Source organism: Notamacropus eugenii, chromosome 1, assembly GCF_028372415.1.
Source record: "Notamacropus eugenii isolate mMacEug1 chromosome 1, mMacEug1.pri_v2, whole genome shotgun sequence".
Taxonomy (NCBI): domain Eukaryota; kingdom Metazoa; phylum Chordata; class Mammalia; order Diprotodontia; family Macropodidae; genus Notamacropus; species Notamacropus eugenii.
Window position 1 is genome coordinate 412,505,956 of NC_092872.1, and position 19,467 is coordinate 412,525,422.

The following is a 19,467-nucleotide window of genomic DNA, read 5'->3' on the forward strand; positions in this document are numbered from 1 at the left end:
AGCATACTATTTTTCACTTTCTTTTTTAGTACCAGCTTTCTTGCACAATATGACTAATATGATTGCACATGTATAACCTATATCAGATTACCATCTCAAAGAGGAAGAAGATGACAGAGTGGGGAGGAATAGATTTGGAACTCAAAACTTTACAAAAACGTTAAAAATTGTTTTTACATTAATAGGGTAAAAACAATTTAAAAAAAAAAAAAAAGACTTATTTTGCCTAACATTAGAAGGCAGACAGAACTGGGCCCTATTCACAATAGTTAACAGAGAGATTGGCTTTGAATTGATTCTAAGATTATTTCTCCCATTTACAAGTAAGGAAACTGAGGCTCAGAGAGAATAAGTGACTTGTCTATGACTGACCATCTGGTAAGTGTCAGGGACAGGACTGGGCCCAGGTCCTCTAATTCCTTATCCAGTATGCTAACCACTTCCCCAAACTGCTAGAGTAACTTATAGCTCACCTCTTGACTCATTAATTCTCTCTCTTCACTATGACAGGGATACGTTTTCTCTCCTGTTTATATGCCTAAAACCCCTGTCAACAACATGTAAGAGAATCCAAAATGAGCCTACGTCACCCACTGTTTAAGCAAATGTCATCAACTGCTTTAAAAGAGTTTGTATGTGCTCTTTCCACTTAAACACAGTATCTAACTGCCCAAGAAGGATGTGATTTTTTCACTTACTGGTTTAAAAAGTTAAGAACTGTAGCAAGGGCTTAGGCTAAAATGATTGTATACTAGACAGAGATCATGGACCTGGCATCAGGAGGCCTTGGCTCTTCTAACTCCAGGCTCTGCCATGAACAAGTTACTCTGGCCTCTCTGGCCTCCAGTTTCCCCATCTATGTTATCAGAGGATTGAGCCAAAGGACCTGTCTCTAGCATTCTGTAATTATGATTCCAAGGCCTTCTCAGCCAGGTGAGAAGGTAATGAAAGCATGTAAGCTGAGTCAAGTAGATAATGGTCAACTGGCAGGTGGAGATTCCAGCTCATTCTAGTGGGTGAAAGAAATGTCATTCTTACTCTCCAGGGCTGCCACTTCCTCTTCGTCATAGGCTATAAATTCTCAGAAACTTAATTTTAATACCACTTAAAATGTTCCAGGTGAGTACATTATATTTACAGCAGAGATCCTATAAATATTCATAAGAAATGGTGAATACACTCACCCACCTCTAATCAGATAATCATAGGGGCCAGAAACTTGGGGATTGTTTAAATGGTATAGTTTTTATTCTGAAGGGGGAAATATTTCTATTTATTTTCTAAGCATCTTGGCACCTATACGCATACCAGGACAATGCTTAGTTTGATTGTACAACTCAGTCAGAAGTAAAGAGATTGCATCAGTTGTATGGAACATTACGACATAAATTATAAAATGTCAGAGCTGGGAAGGTCATTAGAACATAAAATGTCAGAATTCAGAAGCATTTTAGGGCATAGAAAGTCAGAACCAGAAATTATTTGAAGATTAAAAATAGAATGTGAGAGGTAGACATAACCTTATAATCAAAGAACACAGAATGATTTAGTTGTGGGGGCTTTTAGAAAACAAAATAGAGAATGCCAGGACTGAAAGGGAACAAGTATTTACTAATCACCTACTATGTGCCAGACATATGCTAAGCACCCTACAATTATAATCTCATTTAGTCCTCACTGTAACAGCTCTGAGAGGTAGCTACTACTATTATCACCATTTTACTGTTGACGAAACTAAGGATGCCTAGCATCATACAGCTAATAAGTGTCTGAGGCAGGATATGAACTCATGTCTTCCTGGCTCCAGGTGCAGCATTCTATCTATTGCACCATTCCCCAAAGGAGACACATTCCTATAACTTCTAAGCATCTCAGCACCGATATGTACACTAGGGCAATGCTTTTTAAGAAATATTTTGCCTCAACAGAGACTACCACCAAACCCAGTAGCCATCACAAGACCAGCAAAATAATTCCCAATGACCCAGTAATCACTCACAGTGGGGATCAGCGAGGCATTGCTCTCAGCAGAGGTGATGCATTCAGAGAGCAGGATCAGTTAGGGCAGTGTATTAATATAACCAGAAGATTTTAGTTGTCCTGCAACATCAGAGACATGATATTTTCTTCCATACATGTGCCCTGGCCAATACATTCCTTACATGTTTGCTGATGCACGACCTCTGTGAGAGCCTCCTTTCTCCACTGGTGGTGTGAACATTTGTGGAAGAAGATGCATTAGTTGGGAAAGGAGTGTCCTATGGTAAATTTTCCTTACTGTGCTATTTCCTTAAAGCATTTGCATTGAGAGTTGTGTCATTTGGGTAACTAAAGAAAATCTAAACACATCAATGAGGGCTCATGAGTTATGGCTTTTTAGTGAATGCATACTGACAGAATACTTTGAAAGTAGCTATTCTGGGACACCCATGTATAAGAAGAGCATGCCCCAGATATGGAAAACTGGGGTTCAGAGAGGGAAAGTGACTTGCCTAAGGTCATACAATGATTTCAGAACTGGGACTGCTCCTGATTTTCCTGGCTTCCAGTCTACTGTCTGATCTGTACTTCAGTTGGCTTCACAGTAGACACAAGCATGTAATCATTTAAGCTTTGAAAGGAGAAATCCCAATGGCTTGAATCTAAATAGAGAAAATCGATTTTCCTGTCACAGTTTTAAAATATATCTACTGTCTCTGTGGTAGTGTGCACTGAGTGTTCACCATGTATTGGGCACTTGGTAAAAAAAAAAAAAAACCAACTCCACTCTAAATGGTTGCTTGCAAATTGGCCAAATAATCCTTGTCAATTAATCAACCTGAATGCAGCATCAGTCCCTATTGTGTACATTAGAGCCTTTAGAATTCAGAAATGAGGCTCACCCTACCCAAGCTTAACCTAAGTTCACTCAGCCTGGATAGAAACTCAATTAGCATTACGTTCTCTGTTCTTGGCTACAGAGAATGACAGCTTTGGTATAGTGGAAATATAATTAGCCGAATGAGCCAAAAGCCCCTGGTTCGAATTTGCTTTCTAACTGTGTGCTGTAATTTAATTTCTCTGAACCTGCTTCTTCACTGTATCAGGGGGATTGGTTATAATACCTGCACTACACACTTTACGAGATTGTGGTGAGGATCAAACAAGGAATGATGCAAACCACTTTGAAAATTTTAAATCCCTTTAAAAATGGCCACTAATGGATGTGGAACTAGATCAGGCCATTCTTAAAGTTTTTGCATGTTTTTTCCATCTCTGGAAGTTTGGTGATCCCTAAGGACCTCTTCTCAGAATAAGATGTTTAATGCCTAAAATAAAATAAAAGCAACTAATTATCCTGAAATTCAGTTAAGCAAAGGATTTCTTAAAAAAAGAACTTCACAGTCCTCAGGTTAAGAAGCCCTGGAGATGCTCTCCAAGGTCCCTTAAAACTCTAAGTCACGTTTTTGTTGTGATCCTAGTGTTATTATTTATCCCTCCCAGTCAATCAGTAAGTATTTACTGAGCAACTGGTATGTGCCATCTTAGTTTGGGATATATATACTTGTAACCAAAAAGATTTGATGTAAGGAAAAACTTCCTAACAATTAGAGCTATCCCAAAATAGCATGGATAACCTTGGGAAGTAATGAATTTCTTCTCATCAGAGGTCTTTAAGGAAAGGACAGATGCTCATGTATTGGGTATATTACAGTGGGAATTCCTTTTCACTTATGGGGTTAGATGTATAGCTCTGAAATTCTGTGATTCTCTCATATCCCAGTTCCAAGGAACACTCCAGATAATGTCCAGGGAAGTAAGCTTATTAATTCAGGAAACTGGGAATCTATATTGTAGGCTAAAAAGCCCTCACTGGTCCTGATTGTCCCCTAAGTGGGGACAGGGAGACCTCAGACTTAGCTAAAAATGACTTTTCCAACAATGATGCCAAACCAGATACCCACCTCTGTTTCCCCTGAGTCCATCAACCTGTAAAATGTCAGTGACAAATGGGAACAATTTCTGTTCTCCCTGTTGGTGACACCAGTATGGAAAATATGTTTTCACTTCCACACTCTGAATGTTTATGAGAGACTTTAAAGCTTGTTCAAGTCATTAAAAGGGGGAAGAGGGAATTACTAACGCATGAAAATGCTCTGCTCTGTGAACAGAGACAATGAGACATGCTAGACTAAGTCAAAGGGTATGTACAGCTTAGTGACTTCAGGGGCATAAGTCCAAATTGCTTTCCAAAATGGTTAGACTAATTCTCACCAACAGCACATTAAAGTGCCCATTTTCCCAAACCCTCTCCAACATTTGTCGTTTTCCCTCTCTTGGCTAATATGATAGGCATAAGGTAGAAACTCACAGTTGCTTTAATGTGCAATTCTCTAATTATTAATGATTTAGAAATATTTTACATGGCTGCTAATGAGATAACTGTTCATAGCCTTTGACCATTTGTTAATTACAGAATAGCCCTTGTTCTTATAAAATTGAGTACATCCTTATATATTTTGGAAATAAGATTTTTATCAGAGAAAGTTTCTGTAAATTTTTTTTCTTAGTAAATTGTTTCCTTTCCCATTTTAACTGTATTGATTTGGTTTGTGCAAAAACTTTTTTCAAGTTTATATAACAAAAATCATCCATTTTATCTTTTATGATCCTTTATTTGGTCATGAATGCTTCTCTTATCCAAAAGGAAATTTCCTTCTTGCTCCTATAATTTGTATATGATATGAATTTTTTTCTCTCATGTATCTAGTTGGAGCTCATCTTGGTATGTTAATGTGAGGTGTTGGTCCATTCCTAATTTTTTTGAGACTGCTTTCCTATTTTCCCAATAGTTTTTGTTAAAAAGTGAGTCTGTACCCCAGTAGCCAGGGTCTATGAGTTTATAGAACACCAACTAGGAAGTAAGTTCACTTATTTTTGTTCTTGTGTACCTAATCCGTACCTCTTTAATTTTTTAATCAATTTTTTATTGGTTATGATGATTACTGCTTTGTTTTATAGTTTGAAATGCAGTGCTTCCAGGCTCTCTTCCTTTGTACTTTTTTCATTATTTCCTTGAGATTTTTGAGGTTTTTTTCCTCCAGATTAACTTCATTATTATTTTTTTGCATGCTCTACAAAGTATTCCTTGGATGGTTTGATTGGTATGGCACTGAATAAATGAATTAATTTATATAGCCCTATAATTTGGATCGTATTGCCTAGGTCTACTTATAAGTAATTAATATTTCTCGAATTATTTATGTCTCCATTTCTGTAAACAGAGCATTGTAAGTTTATTTGTATGGTTCCTATGTGTGTAATGGCAGATAGACTCCCAAATATTTTATACATTCTTGAGGTACTTTAAGTATAATTTCTCTATCTCTCCCTCCTAGGCTTTATTAGTAATGTAGAGAAATGTTAATTATTTATGTGGATTTTTTTTATATCTTGAAACTTTATTGAACTTATTATTTTAATTAATTGTTTTATTCTCTAAGTAAGCAGTCCTATTGTTTTCAAAAAGCAATCCTTTCCTGTTTGCCTATGCCTCTACCTTTGTTTCTTTTTCTTGTCTTAATGCTTTGTCTACTACTTCTACTAGTATGCAAAATATTAGTTGTAATAATATTCATCCTTGGCTTACCCCAGTCTTATTGGAAAGGTATTTAATTTACCCCCATTACACATAATGCTGGTTCTTGATTTTATATAGATACTATTATTATATTAAGGAAAAGTCCATTTATTCCTGGGCAGCTAGGTGGCTCAGTGGATGAAGTGTGGGGGTCTGGAGTTTGGAAGATTTATCTTCCTGAGTTCAAATCTGGCCTCGGACATTTCCTAGCTATGTGACCCTGGGTAAGTCACTTAACCCTGTTTGCCTCAGTTTCCTCACCTACAAAATGAGCTGGAGAAAGAAATAGCAAATCACTCCAGTATCTTTGCAAGAAAACCTCAAATGAGGTCACAAAGAGAAGGACACAACTGAACAACAGCAAGCTTTTATTCCTAGAATGTCTAGTATTTTGAATGGAAATTGGTGCTGAATTTTGTCGAAAACATTTTCTGAGTTTATATTTATTACTATGATTTTGGTTGTCCTTTTTATTAATATGGTCAGTTGTGCCGATAGTTTTCCTAATATTGTGCCAACCCTGCATTCCTGGTATAAATCCAATTTGGTCACAGCATATGATCGCTTTAATATATTTCTGTAGCCTCTTTACCAACACTTAATTTAAAATGGTTGTGTGGCTATTCACTAGGATAGGTATGGTTTTCTTTTTCTACTTTGTTTCTCACTGTTTTAGGTTTAAAGACCATATTTGTATCATAGAAGGCATTAAGAAGGATCCCTTCGTTCCCTAATTTTTGCAAACAGCTTATGTAATATTGAAATTAATTTTTCTTTTAATGTTTGATAGAATTTGCTTGTAAATCCATCTGATCCTGGGCTTTTATTTTTTCCGTTGGGAACTCATCTATTGCTTTTTCATATTTTTCTAATATTGGGTTATCTAAGATCTTTATTTTCTGTTCTATAAACCTGGGAATCTTATAGTTTTGTAAATATTCATTTATCTTATTTAAATTGTCAATTTTATAGTCATACTTAGACAAAATATTTTCTTATGGTTTTCTTTATTTCTTCCACATTTGTTTTAAATTATCCTTCATTCATTTTTCATACTTGCAATTTTTTTCTCTTTCTTTTTAAAATAAAATTAGCTGATTATTTATCTGGTTTGTATCCTTTCTTTCCCCCCTCCCCCCAAAATGGCTTCTGGCTTTATTTATTAATTCAATTGTTTTTTTCTTTCCACTTTATTAATTTCTTCTTTCATTTTCAGAATTTCCATTTTGTTGTTTTATTGAGGATTTTTAAATTTTTGTTTTCTAGGGATTTTTTTAGTTCCATGTATAATTCATTCATCTTTTTGTTCTTTCATTTTTATGAAAGCATTTAGAGATATAAATTTTTCTCTAAGGACTACTTTGCCTGTAATTCACAAATTTTGGTATGTTGTCTTGTAATTTTCTTAGATAAAACTGTCTAATATTCCTATGATTTATGTTTGATACATCAGTTGTTTAAGATTAAGCTATTTAGTCTCCAATTCTTTCAATGATTTCTTCAAAAAAAATTACTGAATATAGTTTTTATTACATTGGTCAGTAAAGAATATATTTATTTTTCAGGGTATTTTGCAATTGTGTGTGAGGTTTTATGCCCTAATTAATGGTAACTTTTTATAATAATTCCATGTGCAGCTAAAAAATATACATATACTTTTTATTCCTATTCTGTAATTGCCAGAGTTCTGTCATTCTTGAATTTTCTATAGGTATTTTGTTCTGTCTTATTTATATTTTGTTAGATTTGTGTAGTTCTGAAAGGAGTAAATGGCGGTCCCAACTGTTATCACATTGTCTACTCCCTAAAAGTCATTTAACTTTTCTATTAAATATTTAGATCCTATCTCATTTAGTGCAAATCAGCATAAAAGTGTTTTCCTCTTTATCTCTTTAATCAAATATGTTTTTGTAGTTCTTTATCTGAGACCATGTTTGCTACCTTCGCTTTTTGAGATCACCTGAAGCATATAGATTTTGCTCAAGGCACTGATTTTAACTCCATGAATTTTATGGTTCAAACGTATTTCTTATAAACATGTTTTGGCTTTGACTTTCTAATCTATTCAGCTCTTTTCTTCCATTTTATAAGTGAGTTCATCACCATTCACATAATTAGTTGTGTATTCCTCACCATCACTCCCTCTTGCTCTCCTCTGCTTTCTGCTAACTTTGTCCACTGACATCTCTTTACAAATAGGAGGGTGATGAGAGTGAAGTGCCACTAGCACTCGTGATCTACACTTGATAGAATCTCCTTTCACCCCCCTGCCCTTTTCTCCTCACCCAGATGCCGATAATAGGTTCTTACCTTGTTCTCTTCTAAACCTTCTTTATGATCCACTTTCTGAGTCTGGGGTTTGTTTTGCTTATGATACATCCTTCTTCTACTCTTCCTCTTATTCCCAACTCTGTCCTCTCCCAGTTCCCATGTTGAGTTGAATATATCTCCACCAAACTCTTTGCATTCATTTCCTTTGACTCCCTTTCTTCAATAATGTATTCCTTTTTCCCTTCCTTTTCTTTCTTTCTTTTTAGGATTATCAAAACACAACACAACTAATACCAGGCTTTTGTTTTATTTAACTCCCTCTATAACCACTAATGACATTAGGAATTTTAAGAGACACTTGTTTCTTTAGTCTCTTTCAGTTACTCAGATATGTTTATTTTTTATAATATTCTTGAGTCCTGTGTTTTTATTTCTAAGTTTCTACTGATCTCTGGGCTTTTTCTTCAGTAAGACTTGGAAGTCCTCTGTTTCAAGAAAGGTCTGTTTTCCTCCTGTAAGATAATACTCAGTGGTGAATTCTAGGTAAATTATTCTTGGTTGTAAAATTGTATTGTTTGTCTTTTGGAATATCACATCCCAAGCCCTCCTCTTTTGTATGCTGGTGGCTACCAAATCTTATGTGAAGCTGACAGTGGCTCGTTAGTATTTGAACTCTGTCTTGCTGCTTGCGAATTTTTTTTTTCTTTTGCCTGGAAGCTATGGATTTGTGCTTTAATATTCCTAGGAGTTTTCATTTGGGAGCTTCTTTACAGAAGTGAGTGGTGGAGTCTTTCTATTTTCACTTTGCTCTCAAATAGAACTTGGCAGTTTCCCTTGATTTCTTGAAATATGAAAGAAAAACATGCTTGAAATAACTGTTCTTGAAATAGTTAACATTTATGTAGCACTACTTGTAAATTTCTTTACATACGTATCATCTTTTATACTCACATCAGTTCTGTGATATAGATGATGTTAGTACTTCGATTTTACAGATGAGGAACCGAGGCTGACAGAGGCCAATTGGCTTGCTCAGAGTCACAAAGATAATAAGTGTCTAAGGCAGGATGTGAACTCAAGTCTTCTTGATTCCAAGTCCAATACTTTATCCATCATGCCACCCAATATCTTTTTTTCTCTTTTTGGTAATGGCTTTAAGGAAGTTCAATGATTCTTATGGTTTTTTTCCCCTTTGAACTGTTTTCAGATCAGTTATTTTTGATATGAGATACCTCATTTTTTTTCAGTTTTTTGCTTGGTTTAAATATTTCTCATTATTTCATTGAGTCATAAACTTCTATTTGGTATGGTCTGATTTTCATGGAATCTATTACTTGGATAAATTTTTGTACCTCTTGTATTAAGCTATTAATTTTCCTTCTAAGTTTTTCTTCTATTGGTCTCATTTCTTTTCCAATTCTTTCATCTAGAGATCCAATTTCATTTATAACATTTTTTTTAATTCTTGCTTGATTCTTCCAGGAATTGTAGTTGAACTTGTGGTCAAACTACATTTTTCTTTGAGTCTTTGCTTGTAGACATGATGGAATAATATATTCTCTTTTTCTGGGTTTGTGTCTTCAGCTTCCCAGGATCTAAAGTATCCCTTTATCATAGTTACCTTTTTTTGGTTTATTCATTTCTTCCAACCTTACTACTTGAATTAGAATTTTATTAGGGCCAGGCTCTATACACTTCAGAAAGTAATGTCAGAGCCTTCTGGCATGTTTCTCTGATATCGTGTACTACTTTCTCTAGGTACTGAGTATTTTATTTTTCAAAGATCTTGGAGGCAGCTCAGGCCAAGGAGCTGCAAACGTTCTTTTAGCCCTTTGTAGTCTGATATAGGACAAGTTCTAATCACTGTTCCTAGTCTGAGGTTTGTAGACTCTCAACCCTGGTGTGTGTCTGGGTAGCAGAACTATAAGTTTGTCCCTAGTTGGAATTTGAGTAGCACTAACAACAGCAATAATAATAATAGCCAGTATTTATAGGATCCTTTAAGGCTTACAAAGTGTTTTATATATGTTGTCTCATTTGATCCTTAAAAAAACTATCTGACTCAGGTGCTGTTACTATTAGAAGTTTTTTACAGGTGAGAAAACTGAGCCTGAGATAAATCAAGACCCTTAAACAGGGCCCCACAGCTAATGAGCTTCTGAGAAAGGATTTGAATTCAGGTCTTTCTCACTCCAGCCCTAACACTTTATGCACTGCACCAACTACTCCAATAAACAACTGCTGGCCCAGTGCCTTTCATTCACTTGGAAGGGCCTGCTTTTCAAAGAGATAGAACTATAAACTTGCTGGTCTCAGCTTTCTCCCCTCACTACTCAGCTGCAAGACTTAGCTCAGGTCTATGGAATGAATGCAAGCTTCTGCTCCAAGATCAAAGCAACAGAGTTGCAGGCTCACTCCTACCTCTATTCTGTGTACCATATACAGGCCCAGGATCACTCCAAGCCATAACCCCACTTCTTGCCCTGGTATGTAGGGAGTAGGTCTCAACCTCCCTCTGCATTAGATTTTTGACCCAGCACCAGAGTCAGAAAAACACTTCTGTTCCTTGTTTGTGCCAGACCTCCCTCCCCATGTCCACAGTTTATCTCCTTATGCTGGCCTAACCTGGAAAAATGATCCATTACAGTTCCTTCTTGGATTTCTTGATCATACCATTTAGTCTGGTACTCTTCCTTGACCTTTGTGGGAGTAATTATGGGAGAGAGCCATGCAATACTGCTTCCCTCTACGCTGACATCTTTGCTGATCAAGTATACATGTATATGTATGTGTGTGCATATGTATGTATTTATGTATATGTATGTGTGTGTTTTATGTGTATGTGTACATGTGTATACATGTGTATGCATGTGTATATGTATGTGTATATGGATATGGATATGGGTATGGATGTAGATATGGACATGGACATGGATATGGATATGGACATGGACATGGACATGGACATGGATATGGATATGGATATGGATATGGATATAGATGGCAGCTAGGTAGCACAGTAGATACAGCACATAGCCTGGAATAAAGGAAGACCCGGGTTCAAATCTAGCCTCAGACACTTACTAGCTATGTGACTCTGGACAAATCACTTAACCCTATTTGCCTTACTTTCTTCACTTGTAAAATAAGCTAGAAGAAGAAATGGCAAACCACTCCAGTGTTCTTGCCAAGAAATCTCCAGATGGGGTCACAAAGAGTCAGAAATGACTGAAATGCTTGACAAACAACAAATATGTGTGCATGTGTGTGTTATATGTGGTATGTATGCACATTTGTGTATACACATATATAGTGTGTATATTTTTTTCTTTAAAACTGTATTTAACAAAAGTTCACAATTTCCTATACGATCTTCTATCATATTCTTTTTATCTTACAATGTCAGTGTTGGATGATAATTGTAAATTCACAGAAAAGAGATAAAAAGAAAAGATAAAAGAAAAAAATAAAATATCTTCCAAATATAACATTTTATGCTCTATGTTCCAAGGTCACTTTCTGTTCTAATATTCTATATTCTAAGGCATCTGCCAGCTCTACCAATTGGAACCTGAGCCTATGAGCTATTTAAGGTTCTCAGAATTAAAATTATATGCAAATCAACCATGGGCAAGGGCTGATGGGAAGGAGGGGAAGTGCTTTGAGCAGAAATAGAGACTCTCCAAAATTCATTCTTGTTCACCAACATAACCAAAGTTAATTAGCCCTGGCAGGGTAGACCCAAGAGATTTTTTTTTTTTTAATGAAGAGAGATATTTTTAACTAAGACTCTTCCACAGGAAATACGAGAAGGATCAGTCATTTTATACCTAACTAATGGGACTGGTTGGAGTGCTGGAATATGTTCCAGATTCGTGCTCCCCAAATCTATTAAGTATTTATGATTAAATGAAGCTGGTTGTATTCATAGAGTGGCAGGGCTTCAGGCAAGGACTCAGTAGAATTTTAATTTTAATTTTAATTGACAGATGTTCCATTGGAAAGGAATATGGAAATAAGGCTGCTTTTGGAAGGAGCTGTGATGACTCCTTGATTTCTTACCATTCTGAGTTTTCCCTCCTATCTGATAGGAGATTATCAGCTCTAGCTGTTTTGATAAAAATCCATGGCAGCCCCCTCTGAAAAGCTGGGGTGTATGCATGTAAAATAGCAGGTATTGGTGCTCATAGTGCCTTGAATGCCAGATCTGGAAGGGACTTCAGAGACCATCTAGTATAACCTTTTCATTTTACAAATGAGGAGAACAAGGTCCTGAGAGTGAAAGCAACTTGACTTTGGATTGCACAGCTGGTGAATGGAAGATTTAGGATTTAAAGCCTAGGTTTTAAACCCAGGTTTTCTTCCTTTTCCATGTCCAGTGCTCTTTGTCCCATGACATGCTTGGCTCTGAAGCATAGTCCCCTTCTCTTCTCTCTACACTCCCTCCATCTCATACTCATCTCTTCCCATAGCTTCAGTTCAGTGTTAAAAGCCAAGCCTATGATCTTTCTCCCTAAACCAAGTTCTTCAGAAAAGAATTGTTCGTCACTGCTGTCACTGTCTTCTTAGTTACCTATACTCAAAACCTGATTCATGTTCAACTCTTCTTTTTCCTCTCACTCTCATCAGTCAATCAATAAATGTTTATTAAGAACTTACTATGTGTGGGTCAGCTAGGTGGTACACGGTGGATAGAGCACAGGCCTTGGAGTCAGGGGAATGTGAGTTCAAATCTGGACTTGAGTACTTACTAACTTATGACCTGGGCAAGTCACTTAACCCCAATTGCCTTCCCCCTTTCCCCCAAAAAAGAACCCACTATGTGTCAGGCACTCTGCTAGGTGCTTGTATTAACTACCTGTTATGTATTTTGCAATTATTCTGTATATAAATATAAATGTGTATATGTATATACATGTATATTATCTCCTCCCATTAAAGTATAAGCTCTCTGAGTACAGGGACTATTTCTTTGTTTTTGAATCCCCAGCACCTAGCATACTGCCCAGTATATAGAAAGTGCTTAATAAACACTTATTGGCTCATTGACTAATAGAGATGCAAAAAGAGAAGTAAAATAGTACCAAGTTTCAGGTAGCTTACATTCTACTGGGGGAGACAAAGTCTACAGACATAAAGGCATATAAAGTATGCAAAATCAATATGAAAACATAAGATATTTCAATAAATCAAGTCCAGAAGCATTTATTAAGTGCCTACTATGACCCAGGTATTATACTAGGTATTAGGAATACAAAGTACTGGGTATAAGTACAAGGTAGTTAAGGAGGGCACTAGCTGTTGTGGGCATCAGGAAAGACTAGAGTGTAGAATGTGGTGCCTAAGCTGTGTCTTGAAGGAAGTGAAAGAATCTGTGAAGCAGACATGAAGAGGGAAAGTGTTTCAAGCATAGGGGAAGATCAGTGCCACTCTCTCAAGACAGAAGATGGAGCAGCATGTGTGGGAAACAAAGGAAAGTCTAAGACAGATGGCAGCTTGAGCACAGGAAGGGAAGTTGTGTTTGTCCTTTATTCTTGAAGAGCACCATGACATCAAGATGATGACATGACTTGCAGTTGACTTTGATTTGAGTGAGGGAGGGCTGTGCAAGGTCACCAACCTCACTTTCTTCTCCTGAGCCATCTGGGTCCAGTGACCTGATATTCATCAGGATGACTGAAAATGGTCCAGGATGCAATGAGAGACCTTGACCCTTTCAGGCTAAGGTCTTATCACATTCTCACTTTGAGTGAGATACACCCATTCAATGAATAGGCTTCTTTAAGTAGTTTACTTAAGGGATGGCCCCTTTGATCAAAAATTAAAATAAAATAAAATAAAATTGGGAGGGGAATACCCTCAGGGTTCCTTGGTAAAAGAGAAACAATTACTATTTAGTAATTACATCCACTCTGTGCTAAGTGGGTGGGGACTTGTCCAGTCTATGAGCTCCAGAGTGAATTGGGTTTAAGGCTTGATCTTTGAACAAGAAATGTAGCCAGTAAACCCAAGGAAAAAAGGCAGCTTTTGGGCATGGAGTGTAATGCATAATGAAGCACAAGGGGTGAGTTGGGACCAAGTCGTGAAGGTTCTAAAAGCCAAATACAAGGGGCTTTATTCTACCCCAGAGGCAACAGCGAGGCACTGACTGAAGTTTACTGAACAGAGAAGCAACATGGTCAGATCCAAGCCTAACAAAAATCACTTTGGCAGCTGTGGATAGAGAGATGAAAGGAGGGAGAATGCTAAAGCAGGGAAACCAATTAGGAAGCCATTCAAATAGTGATAAAGCTTTATCTAGCCTTCTTCAGAATTAGAATTGCATGATCACTCTCTGTATAATGTCAATTCTACTCCAGTAATATCTCTGACATCAGGCCCAGCCTTTCCATTCCCACTGCTGCAACCTTAATTCAGGCTTTCATTGCCTATACCAGAGGTGGGGGAGCCTTCGGCCTTAAGGTCACATGTGACCTTCTTTGTCCTTAAGTGCAGCCCTTTTGACTGAATCCAAATTTTATAGAACAAATCCTTCTGTGAAATCCTTCTGTTCTGTAAAATTTGGACTCGGTTAAAAGATTGCACTTAAGGACCTAGAAGGCCACATGTGGCCTTAAGGTCACAGGTTCCCCATCCCTGGCCTACACTATTTTGGTAGATGAGCCACAGAACTCTCTCCTTCCAAACCATGCAACCCAAGGAACCAAATTAATTTTCTTAAATCACAGGCCTCATCTTACCACTCCTTTGCTCCCAAAACCTTTGGTTCCTCTTCATTTCCTAATGAATGAAGGCCAAACTCTTCAACCTTACTTTTGAGGCCCTCCACAGTCTGGCTCTTGATCTTCCAGCCTTTTCACCCATGGCTTCTTTCACAAACCCTCTGCTTCAACCCCATTGGATCTCTCTATTTCCAAAATATAGTACATGCCTAGAATTTCTCCTGCCTTATTTCCTTCAGTGGAAATCCTGTTTATTTGTCCCAGTTCACATACCACACTTCCATACTGAGCCTTTCCTGGTCTCCCAAGGTGAAAACGATCATTCGTGCCTTTTAATTTTCACAAGATGTTATTCTTTGCATTCTGTTTATTCTGACCATGTCTCACATGGGCAGCTAGATGGTGCAGCAGATAGAGTACCAGTTCTAAAACCAGGAAGACATCTTTCTGAGTTCAAATCTGGCCTCAGACACTTATAGCTGTATGACCTTGGGCAAATCATTTAACCCTGTTTGCCTCAGCTTCCTCATCTGTAAAATGAACTGGAGAAGGAAATGGCAAATCACTCTAGTATCTCTACCAAGAAAATCTCAAATGGGTCACAAAGAGTCAGACAAGACTAAAAATACTGAACTGATTTTTAGCTCCCTGAGAATGTTAACAGTTCATATCTATGGCACTTTTTAAGGGTTTACATGTATTATCTCATTTAATCCTTACAACAACACTAAGAGGTAAGTTCTAATAGTATCCCTATTTTATAGATGGGGAAACATAGAGAGGTTAGTTGATTTGTCCAGGATCACACAGCTATTAAATAGCTGAAACAAGATTTGAATTCCAAATCTAATGCTCCATTCACTACCTCACAGAGAAGTTCCATCTTAGTCAACTCTTCTGTCCCAGTAGCACTCAGGTGAGAGTTTTGTACACAGTGCTATTTTATAGTCATTCTCAGTTTGACTCTTTGTGATCCCATCTGGGGTTTTCTTGACAGAGATATTGGAGTGGCTTGCCATTTCCTTCTCCAATTCATTGTACAGATGAGGAAATGGAGGCACCCAGGATTAAGTGACCTGATGATCACACAACTAATAAGTGCCTAAGACCAGATCTGAACTCACAAATATGAGTCTTCCTGACTCCAGGTACGCTATGGCACCACTCGGCTGCACAAGTAGGTCATCAAAAAACACAAGATTTAAATTGAAGAAAATAGAAAACATAGATATTTCTTCCATAGATTCACAGAACTAAAAGTTGTCTGAAGACATCATAGAATTCAGAGCTAGGAGAGACCTTAGATATTATCCAGTTCATATCTTTAATTTTCCAGTTCCTGAGTCTTCTTTACTCTGGGCTAAACACTTCTACTTCCCTCCACTAATCTTTATAAGGCATCTAATCCTATCCCCACCCTGTTCCCCTCTTCTTGACAATGTCCTTCCTAAGATGGGACATGTAGAGCTGGACCCAACATACTAGTTGTAGTCTACACAAGAGGACTTTGTAGAAAACATGTTCAGTATGAACTTATGATACAGGGGAAAAAGAGCTGCACTTAAAAGAACAGGACCTGAGTTCCAATCCTAACTCTGCCATTTACCTGGGGGATCTTGGGCAAACCACTTTAGCTCTGTAGGCCTACTTTCTACATCTTTAAAATGAAGGGGTTGGGCTTTGGGATTCTGAATCTACTATCCTCTATCTTATTTCAAAGTTTTGAATGTTTGATCTTTTTTTCTTTTCAGATCAAGACCTCAGTTCTAACTTAACCTGTTGCTGTCTCTGGATTCTCTTTTCCCTGCTCCATATCTGACCAGATTATGGCCTCACTCTGAAGAAGGAAGTTGCCATGGCATGAATCACACCCCACACTCCATCTTCTTTGAGCATGACGCTAAAGCCAAATCTCGATAGGCTTCTCCTAATTGTCATGGCCTTCATAAGACAAGGAAAATGAGGAACACTGGAAAGCAAAAAGTCAAACACTACAGTGTCATCCCCACTCAGACCTCAAGTCTTCTCAGTACTAACTCACACCTGAAGCTTGAATCATAGAGTGATTATAAGATGCTATCTCAAGAGTCTTTATCAGTTTAGGGAATGAGAGCTGGAAGGGACCTTGACCCCTTATCTCATCCAAATTCACTTTACTGATGAAAAAACTGAGACCTAGAAATAGGTACTGACTTACCCAAGAACATGCAAGGAGTAGAGCTGGCATTTTTACCCAAGTCCTCTGCTTCTTTACCCAATGTTTTCTCCACTCCATTATACTGCCTCTCTTTTATTCATCCAGGAAGTCCACATTAGCACTGCCTGGTTAGGTCCATAACTCCATCTCTTAATTTAATTAAGAAAGGAAATCTACTGAATCATTAAAGCCTCAATAGGCATGGATATTTAAATAGAAAAACAGCCAGAAGAGGCCATCTATTAAGGAGTCTGCTCGTGGAGATCTGGTCCCAGAAACTTTTCTGTGTTGTGGTCTTTAGAATTGGAGGAGTAAAATGGATGCTAAGAGCCAAGGCCCAAGTTGGCATCAGGTTTTGATTGGCCTAGTCCTCATATTCCTAATCCTCATCACAGTCTTGGGTAATGTGGTAGTGTGCCTGGCTGTGGGATTGAATCGCAGGCTCCGGAGCCTCACCAACTGCTTCATTGTGTCTTTGGCTATCACTGACCTCCTCTTGGGCCTCCTCGTGCTGCCATTCTCAGCTGCCTGTGAGCTGGGCCGGACATGCAATTTTGCAGAGCCCCTTTGTAAGATATATACCAGCCTAGATGTGATGCTCTGCACTGCATCTATTCTCAATCTCTTCATGATCAGCCTGGATCGGTACTATGCCATCACAGCCCCACTACGCTACACCATGGTGGTGACACCCAAACGTGTGACCATTGTACTTATCTTAATCTGGATAATCTCCATCACCTTCTCCTTCCTACCCATCCACTTAGAGTGGAACACTCAAAAAAATGACACTAACTTAACCTCGACCTCAATTAAGTGCAAACTGCAGGTCAATAAGGCCTATGGCCTGGTAGATGGACTGATCACATTCTATATCCCACTGTTGGTGATGTGTGCCACCTACTATCGCATTTTCAAAATTGCCCGTGAACAGGCCAAGAGAATTAACCATAGCTACTACAACAAGGCTGTCACCATCCGTGAGCACAAAGCCACTGTTACACTGGCAGTAGTGATGGGGGCCTTCATCATCTGCTGGTTCCCCTACTTCACAGTATTTGTTTACCGAGGAATATGGGGTGACATCAATGAGACCTTTGAAACTATTGTCCTGTGGCTTGGATATGTCAACTCAGCTCTGAACCCCATCTTGTATGCTGCTCTGAATAGGGACTTCCGCACAGCATACCAGTGCCTCTTCTGTTGCAGGGGTAATGCTATCACTTCCAGGGGGTCCTCCCTGTCTCCTAGCACCTGCCGCCAATCCCAAAACCAATCCCACCAACTTACACTAAGACTTCAAGAAGAGACATCTCTGAGACTCCCAGTGCAGAATGGAAGTGAAGTCCCATTCCCCCAGGAATCAGATAATTATGGAACTTCAAGTTTGGCTGGCCAGAGGTATGGGCAAGAAAGAGGGAGGGAACACTAGCCTAGTAGTAATGCTTTCCTCAATTGTCCAAATAGGTGTTTTTGTAGCTCTGTCTCTCCTTTGTCTCATATTTCCCTAACCCCATTAGAGAAGGATATCTAAGAGAGAATAATGCCTGCAAATCTGGCAATGATTCTCAGAGCCACCCTGAGTGATAGCCCTGTCCTGTTTTCATGTAGAAACAAAGTTCTTGGTCTTAAGATCCAGTCCAGACCCCAAAGTCTCAGCTCTCTGGTTTTTGAGTATCTGTTGACTCATAGGAAGCATAGTAAAGAATAGGCACACCCAGGGACAGCTAGGTGGCACAGTGGATAGAGCATGGGCCCTGAAGTTAGGAGGACCTCAGTTCAAATCCAATCTCAGACACTTACTGGTTGTGTGACCCTGGGCAAGTTGCTTAACCCTGATTGCAAAAAAAAAAAAAAAAAAAAAGGAATAGGCTCCCCGTTGCTTACTTTGGACTCTCAAATGGGACATTCATTCTCTGGATTTGAAAAGTCTAGAGACAGGAATACAATTCCCATTTGTTCAATTTATTATTGTTTCTCTGCTTAAAAAAAATGGTGGTAAGAGATGGAAGGAACCCTAGAGAATACAACATAATGTTAAAGCTGGAAGAGATCTTAGAACATAAAACATAGAATATTACAGCTGAAATGAACTTTAGAATATAGAACCTAGAATGTCACTGCAGGAAGGAAATAGTGGTAATAGGCACATAAAATATTGGAACTGGAAAGGACTTTAGAACAAAGTTAATGATGGAAGAAGTTTGGAAGATTATCTACCCCAATACCCTCATTTTTATAGGGCAGGCAACAAAGACCCAGAGAGGGGCAGTTATTTGCCCAAGGCCTTCCATCAAGTTAATGGTAGAGCAGAAATGAAAACCCAGGTCTTGGAGTTCTCTCTCATGTTCTTTCTCCTATGCCAATCCCACAAATGCTAGATGGAGAACAGGTTATTGAAGGAAAGTTGGAGGAATCTAGTTGGTACAATGAATAGAGAGATAAATCTGGAGTCCAGGAGTCCTAAGTTCAAATCTAACCTCAAACGCTTGCTAGCCATGACTAGCCATGGGCAAGCCATGGCTTCTGTCTCAATTTCCTCAAATGTAAAAATGGAAATAATATCAGCACCTACTTCCCAGGGTTGTTGTGGAAAGTTACTGAGATATTTGTAAAGCACTTGGCACAATGCCTAGTACATAGTAGGTACTATATAA

At 38.2% G+C, this 19,467-nt stretch overlaps 1 protein-coding gene across 1 annotated transcript in view; it reads left to right on the plus strand.

Annotated features, from left to right (window-relative positions):
• Positions 1 to 19,467, plus strand: part of HRH2 (histamine receptor H2) — a 52,076-nt gene that overhangs the window by 14,428 nt on the left and 18,181 nt on the right. The window contains 1 exon segment of the mRNA XM_072631072.1: positions 16,365 to 18,211. Within this exon segment, the coding sequence (XP_072487173.1) occupies positions 17,127 to 18,211 (1,085 nt within the window). The 5' untranslated portion in view covers positions 16,365 to 17,126.